The sequence below is a fragment of the Haliotis rufescens genome, unplaced genomic scaffold, assembly GCF_023055435.1.
Source record: "Haliotis rufescens isolate VD_foot unplaced genomic scaffold, xgHalRufe1.0.p SCAF_8, whole genome shotgun sequence".
NCBI lineage: Eukaryota > Metazoa > Mollusca > Gastropoda > Lepetellida > Haliotidae > Haliotis > Haliotis rufescens.
In genome coordinates, this window is record NW_025964372.1 from 38457656 (window position 1) to 38477518 (window position 19863).

General features: G+C 41.3%; 2 protein-coding genes across 4 annotated transcripts; both read left to right on the top strand.

Moving 5' to 3' along the window:
* Positions 1–2164: 2164 nt before the first annotated feature.
* LOC124138385 (kelch-like protein 20) lies at positions 2165–18522 on the top strand. Its single transcript, XM_046504999.2, has 9 exons — positions 2165–2214; positions 3587–4162; positions 5320–5478; positions 6511–6721; positions 8444–8627; positions 9590–9733; positions 10704–10837; positions 12012–12220; positions 13775–18522. The coding sequence occupies exons 2-9, from the start codon at positions 3605–3607 to the stop codon at positions 13964–13966; spliced, it is 1791 nt and encodes a 596-aa protein (XP_046360955.1). The 5' UTR covers positions 2165–2214; positions 3587–3604; the 3' UTR covers positions 13967–18522.
* LOC125376836 lies at positions 17146–18522 on the top strand. Of its 3 annotated transcripts, XM_048389010.1 has the most exons (3): positions 17146–17704; positions 17769–18045; positions 18124–18522. In XM_048389010.1, the coding sequence occupies exons 1-3, from the start codon at positions 17146–17148 to the stop codon at positions 18287–18289; spliced, it is 1002 nt and encodes a 333-aa protein (XP_048244967.1). In that variant the 3' UTR covers positions 18290–18522. The 3 variants fall into 3 exon arrangements, with proteins under 3 accessions (XP_048244967.1, XP_048244966.1, XP_048244968.1); XM_048389009.1 differs by having other exon boundaries at positions 17769–18522; XM_048389011.1 differs by having other exon boundaries at positions 17146–17557; positions 17778–18522.
* Positions 18523–19863: the final 1341 nt, after the last annotated feature.

Below are 19863 nucleotides of genomic sequence, written 5' to 3' on the forward strand. Positions count from 1 at the left end.
TCAAAACAGTGTAAACGAAAATCGCACAATTACCAAGCAAGTGACTTATCAAAAGTTCGTCACCATTACCGATGCTACCCACAGAGATATCTACATTTCCTTATTATTTCCAAAACTGTAGTTCATTTTGTTGATAGATGTGACCATACGCCCTTATACTATCAATAAAAGTGACGGCACAGGTTGCTAACTAGTCTAGGTTTCTGCTATATCATACGGGTACTCACGGGAAAAAACAATAACAAAGGCAACAACCAGTCCCGGGGAATAGCTTTAGATCAGTGCCCCTTTAACAGAGCAGCTAAAACAATTCTATCAATTTCTAAAAATCAAAAATGAAATCACTTCAATACGCAAACACAAATCTTATCAATACTAAAACTCGCAATAGATATGTGTACCCTACTCACAGACACGAGTCCCGAAGAGGGACAGGTCAGCCGAAATTGCTTAGGCAGAAGGCGACCTCTTAAACACTTAAGCAACAACATGACCAAAGCTAAACTCAAAATGAATGTTCATTGCAATTAGTGCAAGAAGGCGGTGCAGAGAAATCGACACGTGACACATTTATCAGTCCAGAATAGCCCATCAGAGAATAAACTAAATGTCTAAACAATTAATCAACCAAATCACTACAGGTTTGTGTTAGTTTTGTTTCTCGAAAAATTTGAGTCCATTTCGTATAATGGACGATGTATTTTTTTAGAGGGGAGTGTCTAGGGTGTTGTTCCCCATGGATGTAGCCGGGCAAGGCAGATAAAAGCCATGGCCAAACGATCGATAGATATGACACGCGGAACTAGGAGAAAAAGAACAGGTATTCGACGTAAGGATTGTGAGAATGTGCGGGAAATACCGACCTGTGGATAAAATGGACTTGTCCGACATTGCCGAGGTCGGATTCTATTCAGGGAGTCATCATTATGAAAATGCGGTTAAATATTTTTAAAGCTTCTACATTTTATCATCATCCTCAGAGGCTGCACATAATGTTGATATCTCATATAAGAAATAAACGACCCTCGTGGTTTATTCTCCCTGCAGTGTTTTATTGTACAATAAACAACTCCCACTCATCGTTTATTTCGTAAATAATCAGGTGAGTTTATCCATGACGAAAAGGCCATTTGGTGAGTGGAGTATGTATAATTACTGATTGCCCATTGATTCTAACCGAGACGAAGATTATTTAGAGCTTCCGCATCTATCTCTGTCTATCTGGTCGTAATGCATCAATTAATTACTTTCATTTAAACTTAAAGAATGAAATACATTTGCCACGTAATGATTCAATATGGTAACCTCCCAAAACCCCTACATCCCATTTCCCCTACAGCTTAAGACAACAAAGTTCACGGTCCATGGCACTGATAATCCCTAGTCTGTTACCTATTTCATACAATGGAACAACCCAAGAAACACGAATAGATTAAGATAAATATTTAATTACGATTACGATATTATTCAAAATTCATAATACATTATAATAAAATGTTCATTTTTCAAAATTCATAATACATTATAACAAAATGTTCATTTTTCAAAATTCATAATACATTATAACAAAATGTTCATTTTTCAAAATTCATAATACATTATAATAAAATGTTCATCTCCTTGGTTAATCTCTCCTTTAGGTGAGTTCATAATGCCAGACAGGTAAATGCCGCGTGTTGTTTTAACTAATTGTAGGGGAACTGGGTTGTAGGGGAAATGGGATGTAGGGGTTTTGGGAGATAACCTTCAATATTTATATGAAATGAATCATTATTCAGTTCTATTTCTCTACTGTATTTGTTTTGTCCACGAGTTCATCGTGAATTTTGTCTTCGGGTTGGGAGTGGATACGAATTCTCCATGTCTACGGATTGGTTTGGTTACGAATGTGTGCGTGCGTGCCGGTGAGAGAGTATGGGGCAATCCATTTTGTGAACGAGTCTGTCATGTAAACTATAGCTATTCCATTTTTTCTGTTGTTTTGTTCTGTTCCGTTAAACTATATTTGGAATGCTGTTTGTTCGAACTCGAATTGTTTTCTCCCATATCTTATTGTGACAGGAAATATTGCTAAGTTTTCAGTATTTCCAGTTGCACGATCTTCAACGCAGCGATCCGTTTTCGGCTTTCGTTTCATCTTTTGTATGATGAGATAAGTGCCGGAAATCGTCCCGACAAAAATGTCGTCTTGAATGTTTCTTTTGCCCAATTTTGGTATGCATTACAAATTCCTTGCATATTTTATAGTTTGAGAGCACAATATTGATCAGAATGATTGTATTTATGCACCTTGTCTTCATCAATTGTTCGATCTGGATTCAGAACTGCCTGTAATAAGGGAGACAGTAAATAATTTCTTCGAGTTCCAGCACGACAGATAAAAACTTGGGAAAGAGTAGTTCGGATTTGCCAATACCACTTGTTTACAGGCGAGTGTACTCTAGCAAATGATATAACTCAATTTCATTATTAGGGGCTTATGGAATTTACCAACATATTTATTATTCATATACATCGAGAAATACAAGGGATACTCAGGCCTAAAATAGTAAAAATCAAGCTTATAGTTGGAGTATGTTCTAACTTGTATCTAGGCCTACTACCCTGTATTGTCGGATGCGTATGGTCGATTCTAGGCTGTGTTTATGTCCATTGTGGTACATACCCATCCCACAATGTACTAATCAGGGTGTGTTAGCAGGATTGTGAAATTAATTCCTTGCTTTACACACTCACATCCTATTTCAAATCAGATTTTTTCAATTGATACAAAAGAAATGGTAATACACATGTTAAAAACAACCTTGCAACAAATTTGATAACCTTGCACGATTTCTACTTATTTCACTTACACAATGGATTTAAAGATTATGAAGGTCAGAACCAAAGATCCAAATCAGGAAGTAAACACTGAATCTAACTAATTATAGAATAGAAGTGAATTATTACGGTCAAAGGTCAGTTACAACAAATTATGTTCATTTCAGAAAGACTTACGCCCGTATCTATCGAACAAAATATATACAATTGAAAGGACTGAGCGACAATTCATACATATATGAAATAATATATGGTTATAATAACACTGAAATCAACTGAAATTGATGCCCAGAGACAAAATCGGCTGGTAGATACAAAGCTTTTGGCAAGACGGCATACCTGGCAAATGAATTATAACAACAATGATTAGTACTTATTTTTAAAAGGAGAATTGTTTATGTACACCAACCCTTGCCGTCTAATATAGCTGGAATATTGTTGACTGCAGTGTTGAACTTAACACTCACTCACTCTTATTAAAGCTGAACTGTTATTTGTGTACCCCCTGGGGATTCCAGGTTATGATTGGTCCAGGCAACCTATGCAGGTCATAAGAGGTGTCCAAATAGATCACATGATCAAGCTTGACTACTCACTTGAACCCCAACGACATTGATTGATGCTCAGAATATCAATCACTGGATTGTCTGACTACACTTATTTACAAGCTACCATCATATAGGTGAAATATTGCTGAATGCAGCATTAAACAGCACCAAACAATTTTTTTTTTGTGTTAATTGTATGTCCAACTCTGATTCTCCAGTATAAACTGACCGCAACGATGTCCACCGACCTATTGAAGCAGACCCACCAACTGCAGGTGGCTCGGTTCGAGACGGCCATGGACCGACCACCTTCCCCCGCCCGACTCGCCTACACATCCGACAAACATCCCCGACACACGCTGGAGGCGATCAACGTCCTACGCAAACACAGAGAACTTTGTGACGTTGTACTTATTGTAGGACAGAAGAAAATTTTCGCACACCGAGTCATTTTGTCAGCATGCAGCCCATACTTCCACGCCATGTTCACGGGTGAGTTGGCCGAGAGTCGACAGACAGAAGTGACGATACGAGATATTGATGAAACAGCGATGGAGCTGTTGATAGACTTTTGTTACACGTCCAACATCACAGTGGAAGAAAGCAATGTTCAGACTCTCCTGCCTGCCGCCTGTCTGTTACAACTGGCTGAGATACAAGATGTTTGCTGTGAGTTCCTCAAACGACAGCTGGACCCATCAAATTGTCTGGGAATACGAGCTTTTGCCGACACCCACGCCTGTCGGGATCTACTCCGAATAGCAGACAAGTTTACACAACACAACTTTCAAGAGGTGAGATGTTTGGATGTGGTTGTAACTATCAAGTAGTTGATTCCAATTCATTTATTAATATTTTGTGCATCAATTACTCATATGTGACTAAGTCTCCAATGCTGGGACCCCCGTGTGGATTCCGGGTGAGAACATCATGAACATAGGTCACCTGCAACTTAGCATGTCGTCAAAGGCAACTAGATGGATTGGGTGGTCAGTCTTGGTGACTTGGTTGATTGCACAGCGTTAGAAACTAGCATTTTTAGTCCACTAGTCCTTATAAGATAACACATTGTAAAACCCTTAAAAATGGCAAATTTCCTTATGATACCTTAACTATTGGACAGTTTGGTAAGGACTATAGGACTAGTGCCAATTTCTGTCGTTTTTGCAAGTCATCATTTCTAATTTGAAAGGTCCATGCTCATGATGTCAATCCCTGGAGTTTATGGTCCAGACTTTATTATTTAAAATACAGCCCTCATTAAGGTGGAATATTGTTGAGTATGGAGTAAAACAACAAACACACACACAGTCAAATTGTGGGACCAGAACGTGACATTTATTTATAATTTTGAGTGGTGGGTTAGTATTTATTTGATATTGTGTATTGTTAAACGGAGTCAATTCAAGACATCAATATAATCAAGTGTCTTGTTTTAGATGCCTTTTGTTCCAGCATTTATGTTAGACATTTCACCACAATAGTGAGAGGGGGCATTACATTGTCATGTTACACTGCAACCAAATTTTGATAATTCTGCACATAAATCTGCAAGCTTTAGAGCCTAGATTTTGTGAATTTTGAGTTTTTGCACCGGTTTGACTTGTGGCCATCATTTTTATGAAAAACGACATAAAATGTATCCACAGCTAGAATAGCTTGTTGATGTGAAACTGGAGATCACTCAGTGTCGACATGCAGACATGCACTTATTAAGCAATAATTCTGCAAGTGTTCTGCACACTATTTGACTTTCTGCAAGATAGGTACATTCCTGCAAAATATTCTGCGACCTCGGAAAAAAGCAGGGACAGTCTTACAACTGTTGATGCCAATGTTGTTGATGTTGATGCGAGTGTTGTTGGCGATGTTGTCATGATCGAACAAGTGTCTGGTATTCGAGCCTATTTGTGGTACCGATGTTGTAGTAATGATGTTGATGTTGGTGTAGGTGATGGAGAGTGAGGAGTTCATGTTATTGCCGGTGAACCAGTTGGTGGACATCATCTCCAGTGACGAGCTGAATGTGCGGAATGAGGAGCAGGTTTACAACGCCTGCATGGGCTGGGTGAAGTACAACATCCAGGAGCGCCGCACACACCTCCCCACTGTAAGTCACGCTTCACAGCATCCAGGAATTCTGGGTTAGAGTTGATTGTCCCAGACAGTGTCAGAAATAATTTTATAACCCAACAAGACAGGCAGGTGACCCATAAATGTTGCCCATCTTCAATGTTACCTGTCCACATTGAGACAATATTGAATTCAAATGTATCCTCACATACTGTGTTTTTGAGCCTGGAAGAACTATTTCTGAATATATGTCTTAATATCAATCCCAGTACACTTAAATTAAGACTAGATTTACCAGTAGCTTTAGAATTATCTGCCAGACAGTCTGGCAAGTGGAGGCAAATTCATGCAGCCCCTGACAGAAAAGTCACCAGCCACAGACAGGCAGTTGCTTTGGACACTGCCCCAGCAACCTTTGCTGGTTGTAACAGTTGACCTAATGGAATGGGTTGCCATGCTCAGTGACTTGTTGATAGCGAACATGTGAAGATTCGGGTTAGAATTGGTCTTTAGTAATCCATGCTTTTCGTAAGCGGCAACTAACAGGATCGGGTGGTCAGGCTCGCTTATTAGGTTGATGCATGTCATCTTATCCGAATTGCATAGATCGATGCTCATGATATCAATCAATGGATTGTCTGGTCCAGACTTAATTATTTCCAGGCCTCCACCATATAGCTAGAATATTGCTAAGTTCGGCGTTAAACAACAAGTATGCACCATTTGTAGAGCATGATATTTTAATTAATCAGTTCTATGCAGCCAGATGTTAACCATTGTTAACAGATTAATTTTGATGTGGCTGAGAGAGCCTAATGTGAATTTCATGATAATGCAGTCTGGTTACTATGGTTACAAGTAAGACAGCCTTGCATGAATTAGCACAAGACACCATAAAATGCAGTGTTCAAAATTAAGGGGGCTCCTGGATTTCATGAGTATTGAATTTAGCAGGGAAACCAAAAATCGTTTTTTACAATTGTGTTATGACAAGAACCCCTCTGCTTTTCTTCGAATGCTGACATGAATGTTTTGTGTCATGATACAAGATGGATGTTATTGGTTCCAGGTGATCCAACATGTCCGCCTTCCACTAATGAGTCCCAAGTTCCTAGTGGGCACAGTGGGAGCAGATCTTCTAATCAAAAGTGACGAAGCATGTCGAGACCTTGTAGACGAAGCCAAAAACTACCTGCTCCTGCCTCAGGAGCGCCCCCTGATGCAGGGCCCAAGAACTAGACCGCGCAAACCAATCAAGTGTGGGGAGGTGTTGTTTGCAGGTTAGTTGTCTGATGCTGAATCAAGGATGATTGGCTTACAACAGAGATGACCTGTGAAGATCCGGGGTAGAATAGGTCTTCAGCAACCCATGATTGCCATAAAAGGCGACTATGCTTGTCGTAAAAGCCGACTAACGGGATCGGGTGGTCAGGCTCGCTGACTTGGTTGATACATGTCATCAATCCCAATTTGCATGGATCGATGCACATCTTGTCAATCACTGGATTGTCTGGTCCAGACTCGATCATTTACAGACCGCCGTCATATAGCTGGAATATTGCTGAGTGCGGCGTTAAACAACAACCAACCAACCAACTACAACAGAGATGTCAAATAGGGCTGGGATGGGTAATTCGGGTACTCAGGTCGGGTTGGTCCTGGATAGACCCGTGGATAGTACTGTTTAATAACATTAACAATAAAACTCCATGGTTACACTACAAGTATAGCAAATTTTCCCATTTCTTATTGCAAGCATTTGTTCTGACTTTTGTATATTCAAGTAAGGATAAAGCGTCAATGAACTTCAGTGTATGCATTATCAGATTGTTTTAAACATTTATCTAAATAGTTTTTGACAGGAATACCCAACTCACAAGATGTATAGCGGGGTCCCGGGTAGGGCCAGGTAACAGGATGTAGGCTATCCAGGTAGTAAATTTGGACTCTTCCCAGCCCTAATGCCAACCATTATGATTGTGGCAGAATCAATGCAATATTCACTGCAATAACTCAATTCAGCCAATACGTAAAGTGGAATCGCCGGTAATTTAATATAGTAATCATCATGGTTATTGACCTCATTACTGGCCCTGTCACATGTACAACCAATTAATAATCACATGTTTTAGCTTGTGACGGAACGGTTTGCAGCTTTTGTAAAGTCCAGGTGATAATATACAATACAAGGATTAAGTATTTGCATAAAATCCATAGTATACTCGATTTACTAACTTTTAGATTCAATTATACCTGATGCTCCTAATTTCCTTCAGTTTGGTTTGCCATCTTTGTTACCATGGTTACAATGTCGAACCTATTTACAAACTTTTACAGCTGTCAAAAAACGTTTTTTACAGAGTTATGGCCCTTGCTCCATGTCTTTCAACTTTGTGCATACTGAGTGAAATGGGGACATGTTTTCTCAGAAACTACTGAAGTTACATGATTGAAAGTTTGCATGCTTGTCTAAGAGATACTTGTCAAGACGGAGTTACGGCCCTTGATCCATGCTATTTATTTTCTTCGTGCATGGTGTCTGCAATGGGGACATGTTTTCTCAGAAATGTCTGAAGTTACATGAATGAAACTATGCAATCTTACCTATGAGATACTTGTCAAGACTGAGTTCGAATTGGTGCCATAAATGTTTTTTGTTTTTTTTCGAGTTTCCTCCGTTGGTAAATGTTTTTAGATTTTTAGCATACTACAGTTTTGGCCATTGATCAATGTTATTTTGCTTCGTGCATAGTGGGTGCAATGGAGACAATTTATCTCAGAAACTAATGAAGTTAGCTTATCTAAGAGATACTTATCAAGGCTGAGTTCGGGAATTGGTTCCCCTAAATTATGTTTTCCAGAGTTGTGTGTATTAATTTCACATTTACCCTTTTTTTTAATGGCTCTACATGCCTATTTTTCTTAAGGCTTTATGTTTGTTTTACAATTCATTATGTAGTGCCTTTTGCATGTCCTTGACGTTTATCTCCTCTTTCCTGCAGTGGGGGGTTGGTGCAGCGGTGATGCCATATCCAGTGTGGAGAAGTACGACCCACAGACCAATGAGTGGCGCCTGGTAGCACCAATGAGCAAGCGGAGATGTGGGGTGGGCGTGGCTGTGCTCAACGATCTACTGTATGCTGTGGGCGGCCATGATGGACAATCCTACCTCAACAGCATAGAGAGGTGCTGTTTCAGTCTTTATAACATAGCCATGCACACCCTGACAAACTTACTGCATATAACTTATAAGTTGTTTACGTCTAATATTTTAATCCAGTGCCCAAGAATACCAAGAAATATGGTATGAAATATTTGAATTTATCACCCAAAACTATCTCCCACAGGAGATATCGCCTGGGATAACTGCACGACAAGCCTCAGGGTTTTTCCACTTTTATCAACTCATGTTGATATATTTGATATCAAAAGACACTCAGGTGAGATTCTCCATTTATCATCCCAAACTGACTTCTTTGCAAGATATTGCTTGGGAGAGATAACCAAGGAGATATAACTTCAATGAAATGGCAGCATAATATTACCATGTCTACAGACCATTGTGATGTCATTGGTTACCATGACGTCACAATCAAATGACATCAGTCATCCTGCCTCTGAAGCTGGGTAGCTGTACTTTTTACACCCGAGAATCCGAGTGTCTTTTGATGTCAAATATATCAAGACTCCTAAATAAGTCGTCAGGCCGAAAATAGCACTTTCTCATTAAAAATATTTTGGCTTAATTTCGGAAGCTTATCATGCTTATGTTTCGTCTTTTATTGAAAAAATCAGAAACTGTTAGTTGTTTTAATTGAGAAAAAATAGTACATGGATTTTACATTTAAACAGGAAGTAAATTCATAGAATGCAAAACTTGAACTTGCACAAATTTTTTAATGTACAGTTAGGTTTGCCATGTGTTGTGCATTGCTCAGTATTAACTTACGAAGGGAGTAAGGTATTAATTTAAGGATGATCACTCCAAAATTTATGTCCGAATTTAAACCCATGGGCCTAACTATGGAAATATTTTCTGTTTTTAGGCCCATGAGCGTAATTCAGCATGGGCCTAAATACAGGAAGTCCCGGTACATTGTCTGATACTGATCTGGGTTGGTAATAAGTACCTATTGTTTTTCCCTCAGATATGACCCTCACACCAACCAGTGGAGCAGCGATGTGGCTCCCACAAGCTCGTGTCGGACCAGTGTGGGCGTGGCGGTCCTCGGGGACTATTTGTACGCCGTAGGTGGTCAGGACGGTGTTTCCTGCCTCAACTACGTGGAAAGGTAACTCAGCGTCAGTCAAGGGGTTATATGAATATGTATTTCCTACCAGAATAGAAATGTCTATTATATGTAACATGCTATGTACAATTGAATAAACTCTTTTTCGCAGTATTTTGTGTGTGGTAAACCCTTGGTAGCGCTGTGGCTGAAGTACTCACATGTCATGCTGAGGCCAGGGTTGTGTACAAGGTTTTCAGAGGTTTCAAAAGGCAGTCTTGAAAAAAGTCCTTGAATTTAGATTCTTCCTTGTACATGGAAAATGTGCCTAAAAAAACTTCGAATTTGCCTAACCAATCCCTATCTCAAGAAAATTACCTAATATTAAATATATGGACTTTTGTTGAAATCTGCTAGACTTGAAAATTATAAAAAATCACCATACCCTTGCTTGTGGCTTTCCCCAAAGTGGTAAACATCACAGATCTGCATCATGTCAATCTTTGACTAGTGAAGAGACGGAATAGGTCTTCAGGAACCTATGTTTGCCGTAAGATGCGACTATGCTTGTCGTAAAAGGCGACTAATGGGATTGGGTGGTCAGGCTCACTGACTTGGTTGATGCATGTCATCATATCCCAATTGCGTAGATCAATGATAATGATGTCAATCACTGGATTGTCTAGTCCAGACTCAATTATTTACATATGCTTGTCGTAAAAGGCGACTAATTGGATTAGGTGGTCAGACTCACTGACTTGGTTGATGCATGTCATCATATCCTAATTGCGTAGATAAATGATAATGATGTCAATCACTGGATTGTCTAGTCTCAACTCAATTATTTACAGACCGCTGACATACAGCTGGAATATTGCTGAGTGCGGCATTAAATAACAAACAAACAAATCATGTCAGGCTTACCTACCCTGCGCAGGTGATATCTGACATACTGATCAATGCAGTGTTAACCCAACTCACTCACACACTCACTCACTCACTCACTCACTCACTCACTGTTCCCTTTGTACAGATATGATCCTCAGACCAACAAGTGGGCCAAGGTGGCATCCATGAGCACCAGGAGGCTGGGGGTGGGCGTGGCCGTCTTGTGCAGCTTCCTGTATGCTGTTGGCGGCAGTGATGGCACTTGTCCACTCAACACAGGTCAGTTAGTGTGGACAATCATTTGAACTCATGGAAAAAGTTTCACAAATTTTGTAGGTTTGTAAATGTGCTATCCACAATACTTGATAAATATTATGCCAGAACTTGAAACCAGACCAAATACTTTTGAATTCATCTTGGTAGAATGTTTTTCTAACACTGCACATGCTGTAGGGCGAGGAATGATTTTGTACTCTTATTTGTCAAAACAAAGAATTTATGGATAGCTAACACGTACTTGTCTTGTGTTTACCGCCTCCGTGGTCTAGTGGTAGAGCATCCGCAGGGAGAGCGGAAGGTCCGGGGTTAGATCCCCAGCCTGTCATACCAAAAGACGTTAAAAGATGGCACTTGTTACCCTGTCTGGCGCTCGGCATTAAAGGGCTAAAACAAGGACTGGTCGGCTCAGAGTCAGTATACTGTGTCTGAGTGGGGTATTCATGTTAAACTGTGGCATGGTATCTCAGTGGGATAGCAGTATAAAATCAGCATCAGTCCGGACTAGTACAAGCAGCCACACACACACGTGCATGCATATGGTTATATAAGTACAATAATCTTGGTCACGACGTTAAACCCCAGTTCACCTCACCTTGTCTTGTGTTTGCTCTCTGTGGGTACAATGATATGTCCCCATATGGATTCGGGGTAAGAATAGATCCGCAGCAACCTGTACTTGAACAAAGTGACTGGATTGGTAGTCAGGGACTTGGTTGACAGCATGTCAGGACTCGTGAAGATTCCGGGGTCTTCAGCAACCCATGCTTGCCATAACAGGTGACTATGCTTGTTGTAAAAGGCGACTTACGGGATCGGGTGGTCAGGCTGGCTGACGTGGTTGATGCATGTCATCGATCCCAATTGCGTGGATCGATGCTCATGATATCAATCACTGGATTGTCTGGTCCAGACTCGATTATTTACAGACCGCCGTCATATAGCTTGAATATTGCTGAGTGCGGCGTTAAACAACAAACCAAACCAAAAAAAAGGCAGCATGGCAGCGTGACCTCATGGTGTGAGGCATTGCTTATAATGTCAATCACAGGATTGTCTGGTTCAGACTTGATTCTCTACAGGCCACCATCGTATAGCTGGAAGATTGCTGAGTGAGACGTTTCACCACAAATGAACAAAACAAAGGAATGATATGCAATCTGTATGTTTCTTTAAGTGGAGCGTTATGATCCTCGAACAAATCGCTGGACGCCTGTCGCCCCGATGGGGACAAGACGGAAACACCTGGGCGTGGCTGTGTACAACAACATGATCTACGCCGTCGGCGGCCGTGACGACACCACTGAGCTGAGTAGTGCAGAGAAGTACAACCCACAGACTAACACGTGGCAGCCAGTGGTTGCCATGACGTCCAGGAGAAGTGGGGTATGTTGGCAGCAGAATGACATGGAATTTCAACTTTATCTCATATGTTAAAAGTAGAGGCAACCTCTGTATCTCCATTGCTTCCATTTCGGTAAACGTACACTAACGCCTGGATCCATTCCCGATCCCAAATTACCTGTCCTTTTTCATTAACATTTTACCCATAAAGATTCGGGGTAGAATAGGTCTTCAGCAACTAATTCTTGCTGTGAAAGGCGACTATGCTTGTCGTAAGAGGCGACTAACGGGATCAGGTGGTCAGGCTTGCTGACTTGGTTGATGCATGTCATCGTATCCCAATTGCATGGATCGATGCTTATGATGTCAATCACTGGATTGTTTGGTCCAAACTCAATTATTTACAGACCGCCGTCATATGGCTGGAATATTGCCGCGTGCGGGGTTAAACAACAAACAAACAGACAAACAAACATTAACATTTTACCGACCTTTCAAACATCGACATAAGGAAAAAGGGAAAGGGATGTCACTTGTATTACCAAGAAACCAAAGCCACTGCCAGTTTTAATGGACATGCAGACATCCTTTCAATGATTTTTTAGGACTTTCTTTTGTGTGTCGGTCACATTTTCAGTGTTGAACTTCCCACAAACTCATAATAAAAGCCACTGGCTGCCATGTTGTTGATATAGCCAACACAACATTGAGGCTGGTTTGTAACAGGCATTCTGATTGGTCCATTAGACTGAGTAGCGTAGCAAATTCAATTGGCTAATGAAATTCAAGGGCAGGTAATTTGAGATCCACGGGGAATGGATCCAGGGGTGAGGTTAGGTTTACTGAATTGCAAGCAATGGAGATATCGAGGGTGAAGTAAAGGGGGTTCACCAATGTCTTTTCACCTAACATTATCATCATTGAAAGTTCATGTCAAGGAGGGGGCACGGGTGGCCCATTCGTCTAAGGCGCCACAATTCGCTGTGCAGAGTTGCGTCCCTTAGGCATGCCAGAAAGCTATGATTGTGGGTTTGAATCCCGGTTCACCCCGATTATGTTTCTAGGTTTGTCAGCACCATACCCATGCTTGTGGGTTTAACCGAAAGGGGTAAACGTCTGAAACCTGCATCACTTCGGGCTTTCCTCCCACATTAAGCTGACACGCCGCGATATGACTGTAATACTGTTAAAGGCGGCGTTAAACCCAACTCACTCACTCACATTCATGTCAAAGAAGTGTGAATCGTTCATGTCAACAGTTGGGGCATCGGTGACCCAGTCGTCTAAGACACTGCAATTTGTTGTGAAGAGTTGTGTCCCTTTGGCATGCCAGAAACTTATGATCACTGGTTTATGTCCAGGTTCACCCTTATTACGTTTCTAGGTTTCTCTGCACCATACCTGTGCTCATGAGTTTCACCGAAGTGGTAAACGTCTAAGACCTGCATCACTTCGGCCTTTCCTTCCATAGTAAGCTGACACATCGTGATAAAATTGGAATACTGTTGAAAGCAGCGTTGAGCCCAGTTCGCTCACTCATGTCAACAGTGATATGATCATTTGGCCGCTTGACAGTTTATCATTTGTTGCCACCAGGTGGGGCTAGCAGTCGTGAACGGACAGCTGATGGCGATCGGAGGGTTTGATGGGACAACGTACCTGAAAACTGTGGAGATATATGACCCTGAACAGAACTGTTGGAGGATTGTTGGGGGAATGAACTATAGGCGCCTTGGAGGGGGAGTTGGCGTCGTCAAGATGCCACAGAACGATTCTCATCTCTGGTAGCCTTGGCAACACTTCTGTGGGTGTGATGTAGTTGCAGTATTGCGTGATGTTTCTACCACTGAAAACAGTTCTGGGTTCAGAATTCTCATGTGCCATTAATGGTGGATACGAAACAGCGATGGCTGGCACGGAAACTGTCTCGTTATGTGGAAGAACCACAGCTTTCTGATGTTGCACTGTGTAGTACAAGAGACTAGTGACTCAACAACCTGAACCACAGACACAACCTGACTCCGAAATCTACCACTGACCACAACCATCACTACAAGCAGAGATTACAGTGTTTCAAAACTTGATACAACCATCGCTTCAGATAGCAGAATGATGCTATAACAACACATCATCCTCTCTGCGACCCCAGCTACGTATGTAGACATCAACTGAGACACCATCATTGACCTCTCCTCGTCACGACCAAGATGCTGATTTTAGAAAACCAAAAAATGACCAATGTAATTATGACTTTGAGAGTGTCTGACCTTCAACCGAAATGCCCCAACAATGACGGTTCGATGTTCTATCTTTATCCATGGCAATTGTGTGGAGTTCCAACTATATGGTGTAAGTCTAGGGCAGTGCCGATGTTTGGTAACCTTTGCCAGGAACATGTGATGCATGAAAAGTGTTACCATGGTTGTATTGATATTACATTGTTTGCGTCCTGCCAAAGCTTCATGGTCAGCATTTGTTTGCATGTATGGAATATAATAATGATATGAAGCCTCTTCACCGATACATGCAGCATTGTGTCATCCATTCTGTTGTTACTGCTGTTTCCATAAGTAGGGAATATTTTTTATGGTTTCATGGCCATCACTTACTTTAAATAGATATGAGATCATCAAAGCTTGCATACCAGATCTTGCTGAACGTTACCTTCATGTCTTGTACAGGGGTAGGTTTTAACAACAAGTTTGTATGTAGCCAGCTGGGCTTGCTCCTTTCAAAAGTTTCATGCCCTTCTCCAAACTAACTGACCTTTCTCCAGACTAACTGACCCTTCTCCAAACTAACTGGCCCATCTCTAGACTATCTGGCCCTTCTCCAAACTAACTGGCCCTTCTCCAGACTAACTGGCCCTTCTCCAGACTAACTGGCCCTTCTCCAGACTAACTTGCCCTTCTCCAAACTAATTGGCCCTTCTCCAGACTAACTGGCCCTTCTCCAAACTAACTGGCCCTTCTCCAGACTAACTGGCCCTTTTCCAAACAAGTTTGTATGTAGCCAGCTGGGCTTGCTCCTTTCAAAAGTTTCATTCCCTTCTCCTAACTAACTGACCTTTCTCCAGACTAACTGGCCCTTCTCCAGACTAACTGGCCCTTCTCCAAACTAACTGGCCCTTCTCCAAACTAGCTGGCCCTTCTCCAGACTAGCTGGCCCTTCTCCAGACTATCTGGCCCTTCTCCAAACTAGCTGACCTTCTTCAGACTACCTGGCCCTTCTCCAGGCTATCTGGCCCTTCTCCAAACTAGCTGGCCCTTCTCCAGACTAACTGGCCCTTCTCCAAACTATCTGGCCCTTCCCCAGACTAACTGGCCCTTCTCCAAACTAACTGGCCCTTCTCCAAACTAGCTGGCCCTTCTCCAAACTAGCTGGCCCTTCTCCAGGCTAACTGGCCCTTCTCCAGACTAACTGACCCTTAAATCTTGGCTTCCATTTGCCTCAGTTCGGGGCAATTTTATGAGCAATTAAAGATGTTGTTGTTGTACAGAACATTACGAAATGGCTACCGGTTGTGTCATATTACCGAGATGATCACTGAGTTAACCAGCCCACAACCTCATGCCCTCTAAATATTTTCCAATTTATTTTTCCATATTGTCCAATTAAACGAATTAAACATACACAGAGAAGGGGTGGAATTTTGACTTGCCAGAAGGGCCATCTATTTTATGCTTCAGCAAGCCTTTTGTAATTTTAACTGGCCACAGGCCAACTTGCCAGCCGTTGAATTGTCTGAAGAATGTCATGGTGATGTCCAGCAAGATCTGGTGTGCAAGCTTTGAACTGATGATCTTGCATTTATTCCAAGGTCAATGAAGAATTTAAGACAACAACTAGGATCTGCTTGAGCATGCTGAGATTTATTTCAGTGTCATGATATCATTAGCTGCTCTTTTTGGGTGTTTTCTTTTTCTGTCAACTCATTGCATTTAAACCTGCTCGCTATTACGGAATTTAGATGTGCGTAGGAATCATTTCATTGTTATTTCATCCATCAGTCCATGTATGTTTTCTTTTTCAAATTTATGTTCAAATCACACTGTTTTAAGCATGTATTTCTCTAATTTAGTCTGCCTAGATTATTGCCATTTCCACTGCATTTGGAAATTGATCTGATTACACAAATATACTGACTGGATACTGAAGCTGATCTTGTGTAAATGGATGGAGGGAGGAACTGAGGAATGGATGGGTGGTGGGACGAATGGATGGAGAGAGAAATGGATGGATGATGGTCGGGAGGGAGGGAAGAATGGATGGAGAGAGGGAGGAATGGATGGATGGCGGGGGGGATGGGATAGACCGCAGCATATAGAAGGCGTGGATTTGAATGCCTGGGAAGAGAGTTTGAGTGTTGATGTCTGCAAGTCTTCCGCTGTGTATAAGTAACTTGTACAAACTGCATGATCCGCCTATTTATTTCTTTGTATTATTCTGTACATGCTGAATGATGTAAATACATTGTCTGACTGCCCCCACACGTGTGTGTATATGTGAGCCAGGCTCACACTTTATCACATTGTACCACATGTATCATGTGCCCTGTATCATGCCATGTAGGATATGGATATATCATGTACCCTGTATCACATGTAGGATACGGATGTATCATGTACCCTTTATCACATGTAGGATATGGATGTATCATGTACCCTGTATCACATGTAGGATATGGATATATCATGTACCCTGTGTCATGTCATGTAGGATATAGATGTATCATGTACCCTGTATCATGTCATGTAGGATATGGATATATCATGTACCCTGTATCATGTCATGTAGGATATGGATGTATCATGTCATGTAGGATATGGATGTATCATGTACCCTGTATCACATCATGTAGGATATGGATGTATCATGTACCCTGTATCACGTCATGTAGGATATGGATGTATCATGTCATGTAGGATATGGATGTATCATGTACCCTGTATCATGTCATGTAGGATATGGATGTATCATGTACCCTGTATCACGTCATGGAGGATATGGATGTATCATGTCATGTAGGATATGGATGTATCATGTACCCTGTATCATGTCATGTAGGATATGGATATATCATGTACCCTGTATCACATCATGTAGGATATGGATGTATCATGTACCCTGTATCACGTCATGGAGGATATGGATGTATCATGTACCCTGTATCACATCATGTAGGATATGGATGTATCATGTACCCTGTATCACATCATGTAGGATATGGATGTATCATGTACCCTGTATCACGTCATGTAGGATATGGATGTATCATGTACCCTGTATCACGTCATGTAGGATATGGATGTATCATGTACCCTGTATCATGTCATGTAGGATATGGATATATCATGTACCCTGTATCATGTCATGTAGGATATGGATATATCATGTACCCTGTATCATGTCATGTAGGATATGGATATATCATGTACCCTGTATCATGTCATGTAGGATATGGATATATCATGTACCCTGTATCATGTCATGTAGGATATGGATATATCATGTACCCTGTATCACATCATGTAGGATATGGATGTATCATGTACCCTGTATCACGTCATGGAGGATATGGATGTATCATGTCATGTAGGATATGGATGTATCATGTACCCTGTATCATGTCATGTAGGATATGGATGTATCATGTACCCTGTATCATGTCATGTAGGATATGGATATATCATGTACCCTGTATCATGTCATGGAGGATATGGATGTATCATGTCATGTAGGATATGGATGTATCATGTACCCTGTATCATGTCATGTAGGATATGGATGTATCATGTACCCTGTATCATGTCATGTAGGATATGGATATATCATGTACCCTGTATCATGTCATGTAGGATATGGATGTATCATGTACCCTGTATCAAGTCATGTAGGATATGGATGTATCATGTACCCTGTATCATGTCATGTAGGATATTGATATATCATGTACCCTGTATCACGTCATGTAGGATATGGATGTATCATGCTATGGTATTACACATGTATCCAGTTATCGATGTATCACACGGTATGATGTGGATGTTTTATGTATATGTACCAGGTGTGTCTCCGTATCATGCACCCCACATCACACACCATGCTTGATATGCATGCACACATACCTTGACAATGCACAGAGAGATGAGTGTTGTATGGTCAAGTTATACTGTGTGAGACGGCCACTGGTATAGATGCAATGTTTCCTAATTGGGCAAAAACCTACTTTGCACTCTGCAGTTTGGTGACATTAAGCACTTAAAATATGTTACCATGGTAACTCACAAATATGTGTAAATAGAATCTCTTAAAATGACTGAATAAATATATAAAATGACAAATGTCTCAGTTTATTTTGATTATGTTGATCACAATATGAACCTTGAAATCTTGAAAATATGGCAGCCTTCAGTTTCACTGAGAAAAGCTGCCAAATAGAGGTTATGAAACATTGCTACCTCTTTGTTTATGTGTCCATGTTTGTTTGTTTCTTTGTTTGTTGTTTAACGCTGCACTCGAGTATCATAATCGAGTATTAACCAGACAATCCAGTGATTGATCTCATGAGCATCGATCTATGAAATTGGGACATGATGACATGCATCAACCAAGATTATGGAAATATCATAATATTTGTTTGTTTTGTTTGTTTTTAACACTGCACTGCAATATTCCAGCTATGTGACATGGGTCTGTAAATAATTGAGTCTGGACCAGACAATCCAGTGACTGATATCAGGAGTATCGATCCTCGCAATTGGGATACAATGACATGCATCAACCAAGTCAGGGAGTCTGACCACCCGATCCCGTTAGTCGCCACTTACGACAAGCATAGTCACCTTTTAAGGCTACCATGGGTTGCTGTCAACACTAAGAAAAATGCCGTGGGCCCAAAGCTAGGCCTGATGGTCACGTGGAAAATTATCTCTCTGCATGGAGACGTAATCTACAGCAGGGCAACACTCATGACTTGCCACAGGCCGGTTGTCCACGTCAAGTCAAGGAGACAACTGTATTCGGTTAGTGCATCTACGGAATCCATACTGCCACATTAACAGCTGGGAAAATTCCTGAGTAGGAACGGTAGAACCATACCCAACTAGTTGAGGGAGCACAGCATCCTGTCGGAGGTCCAGAGTTATGCCCAATATTGGCTTTGGGTGAACATTAAAATGTCTGGCAACTTCGCATTGCGCATTTCCTGTTTGCAGCATACCCACGGGGCATGACAATGATTTTCAGTTAGCCGTGGCATTACTTAAGCGTTTAGGGTTAAGCAAAGGTGCTGTTTTCTGACCACCTAAACAAACGTGTGCTGTTCACACATCTCAAAACCACGTGTATGAGTGTCATGCTCCCAACGAACATGACAACGTTCAAATATTGCGTTGTACATGAACATGTACATGCAATTTGTGAGATGTCTTCAGGAATTTGTATTGAAAGATGCGTCGTTTAATGTCATCATAAATGTATTTATATTGTAAATAATATGAAGCACAGTTTATTTTCTCTATAGAGTTTGGTACCATATGGCCTCTGTGACATTGATATATTGCTGGAATAATACCCAAAGCTCACTCACTCACGCACGCACGCACGCACGCACGCACGCACGCACGCACGCACTCACTCACTCACTCACGCACTCATGCACTCACTCACTCACATGTGTTGTG

Excerpts from the sequence above, each read along its gene's own strand:
- LOC125376836 (XM_048389009.1), top strand. The coding sequence starts at position 17,146 with ATGGATGTATCATGTACCCTGTATCACGTCATGGAGGATATGGATGTA. Across the intron at positions 17,705-17,768 it reads TATCATGTACCCTGTATCAC|GTCATGTAGGATATGGATGT; the intron begins ATCATGTAGGAT and ends TGGATGTATCAT.
- LOC124138385 (XM_046504999.2), top strand. The coding sequence starts at position 3,605 with ATGTCCACCGACCTATTGAAGCAGACCCACCAACTGCAGGTGGCTCGG. Across the intron at positions 4,163-5,319 it reads CACAACACAACTTTCAAGAG|GTGATGGAGAGTGAGGAGTT; the intron begins GTGAGATGTTTG and ends ATGTTGGTGTAG. Across the intron at positions 6,722-8,443 it reads TGGGGAGGTGTTGTTTGCAG|TGGGGGGTTGGTGCAGCGGT; the intron begins GTTAGTTGTCTG and ends TCTTTCCTGCAG.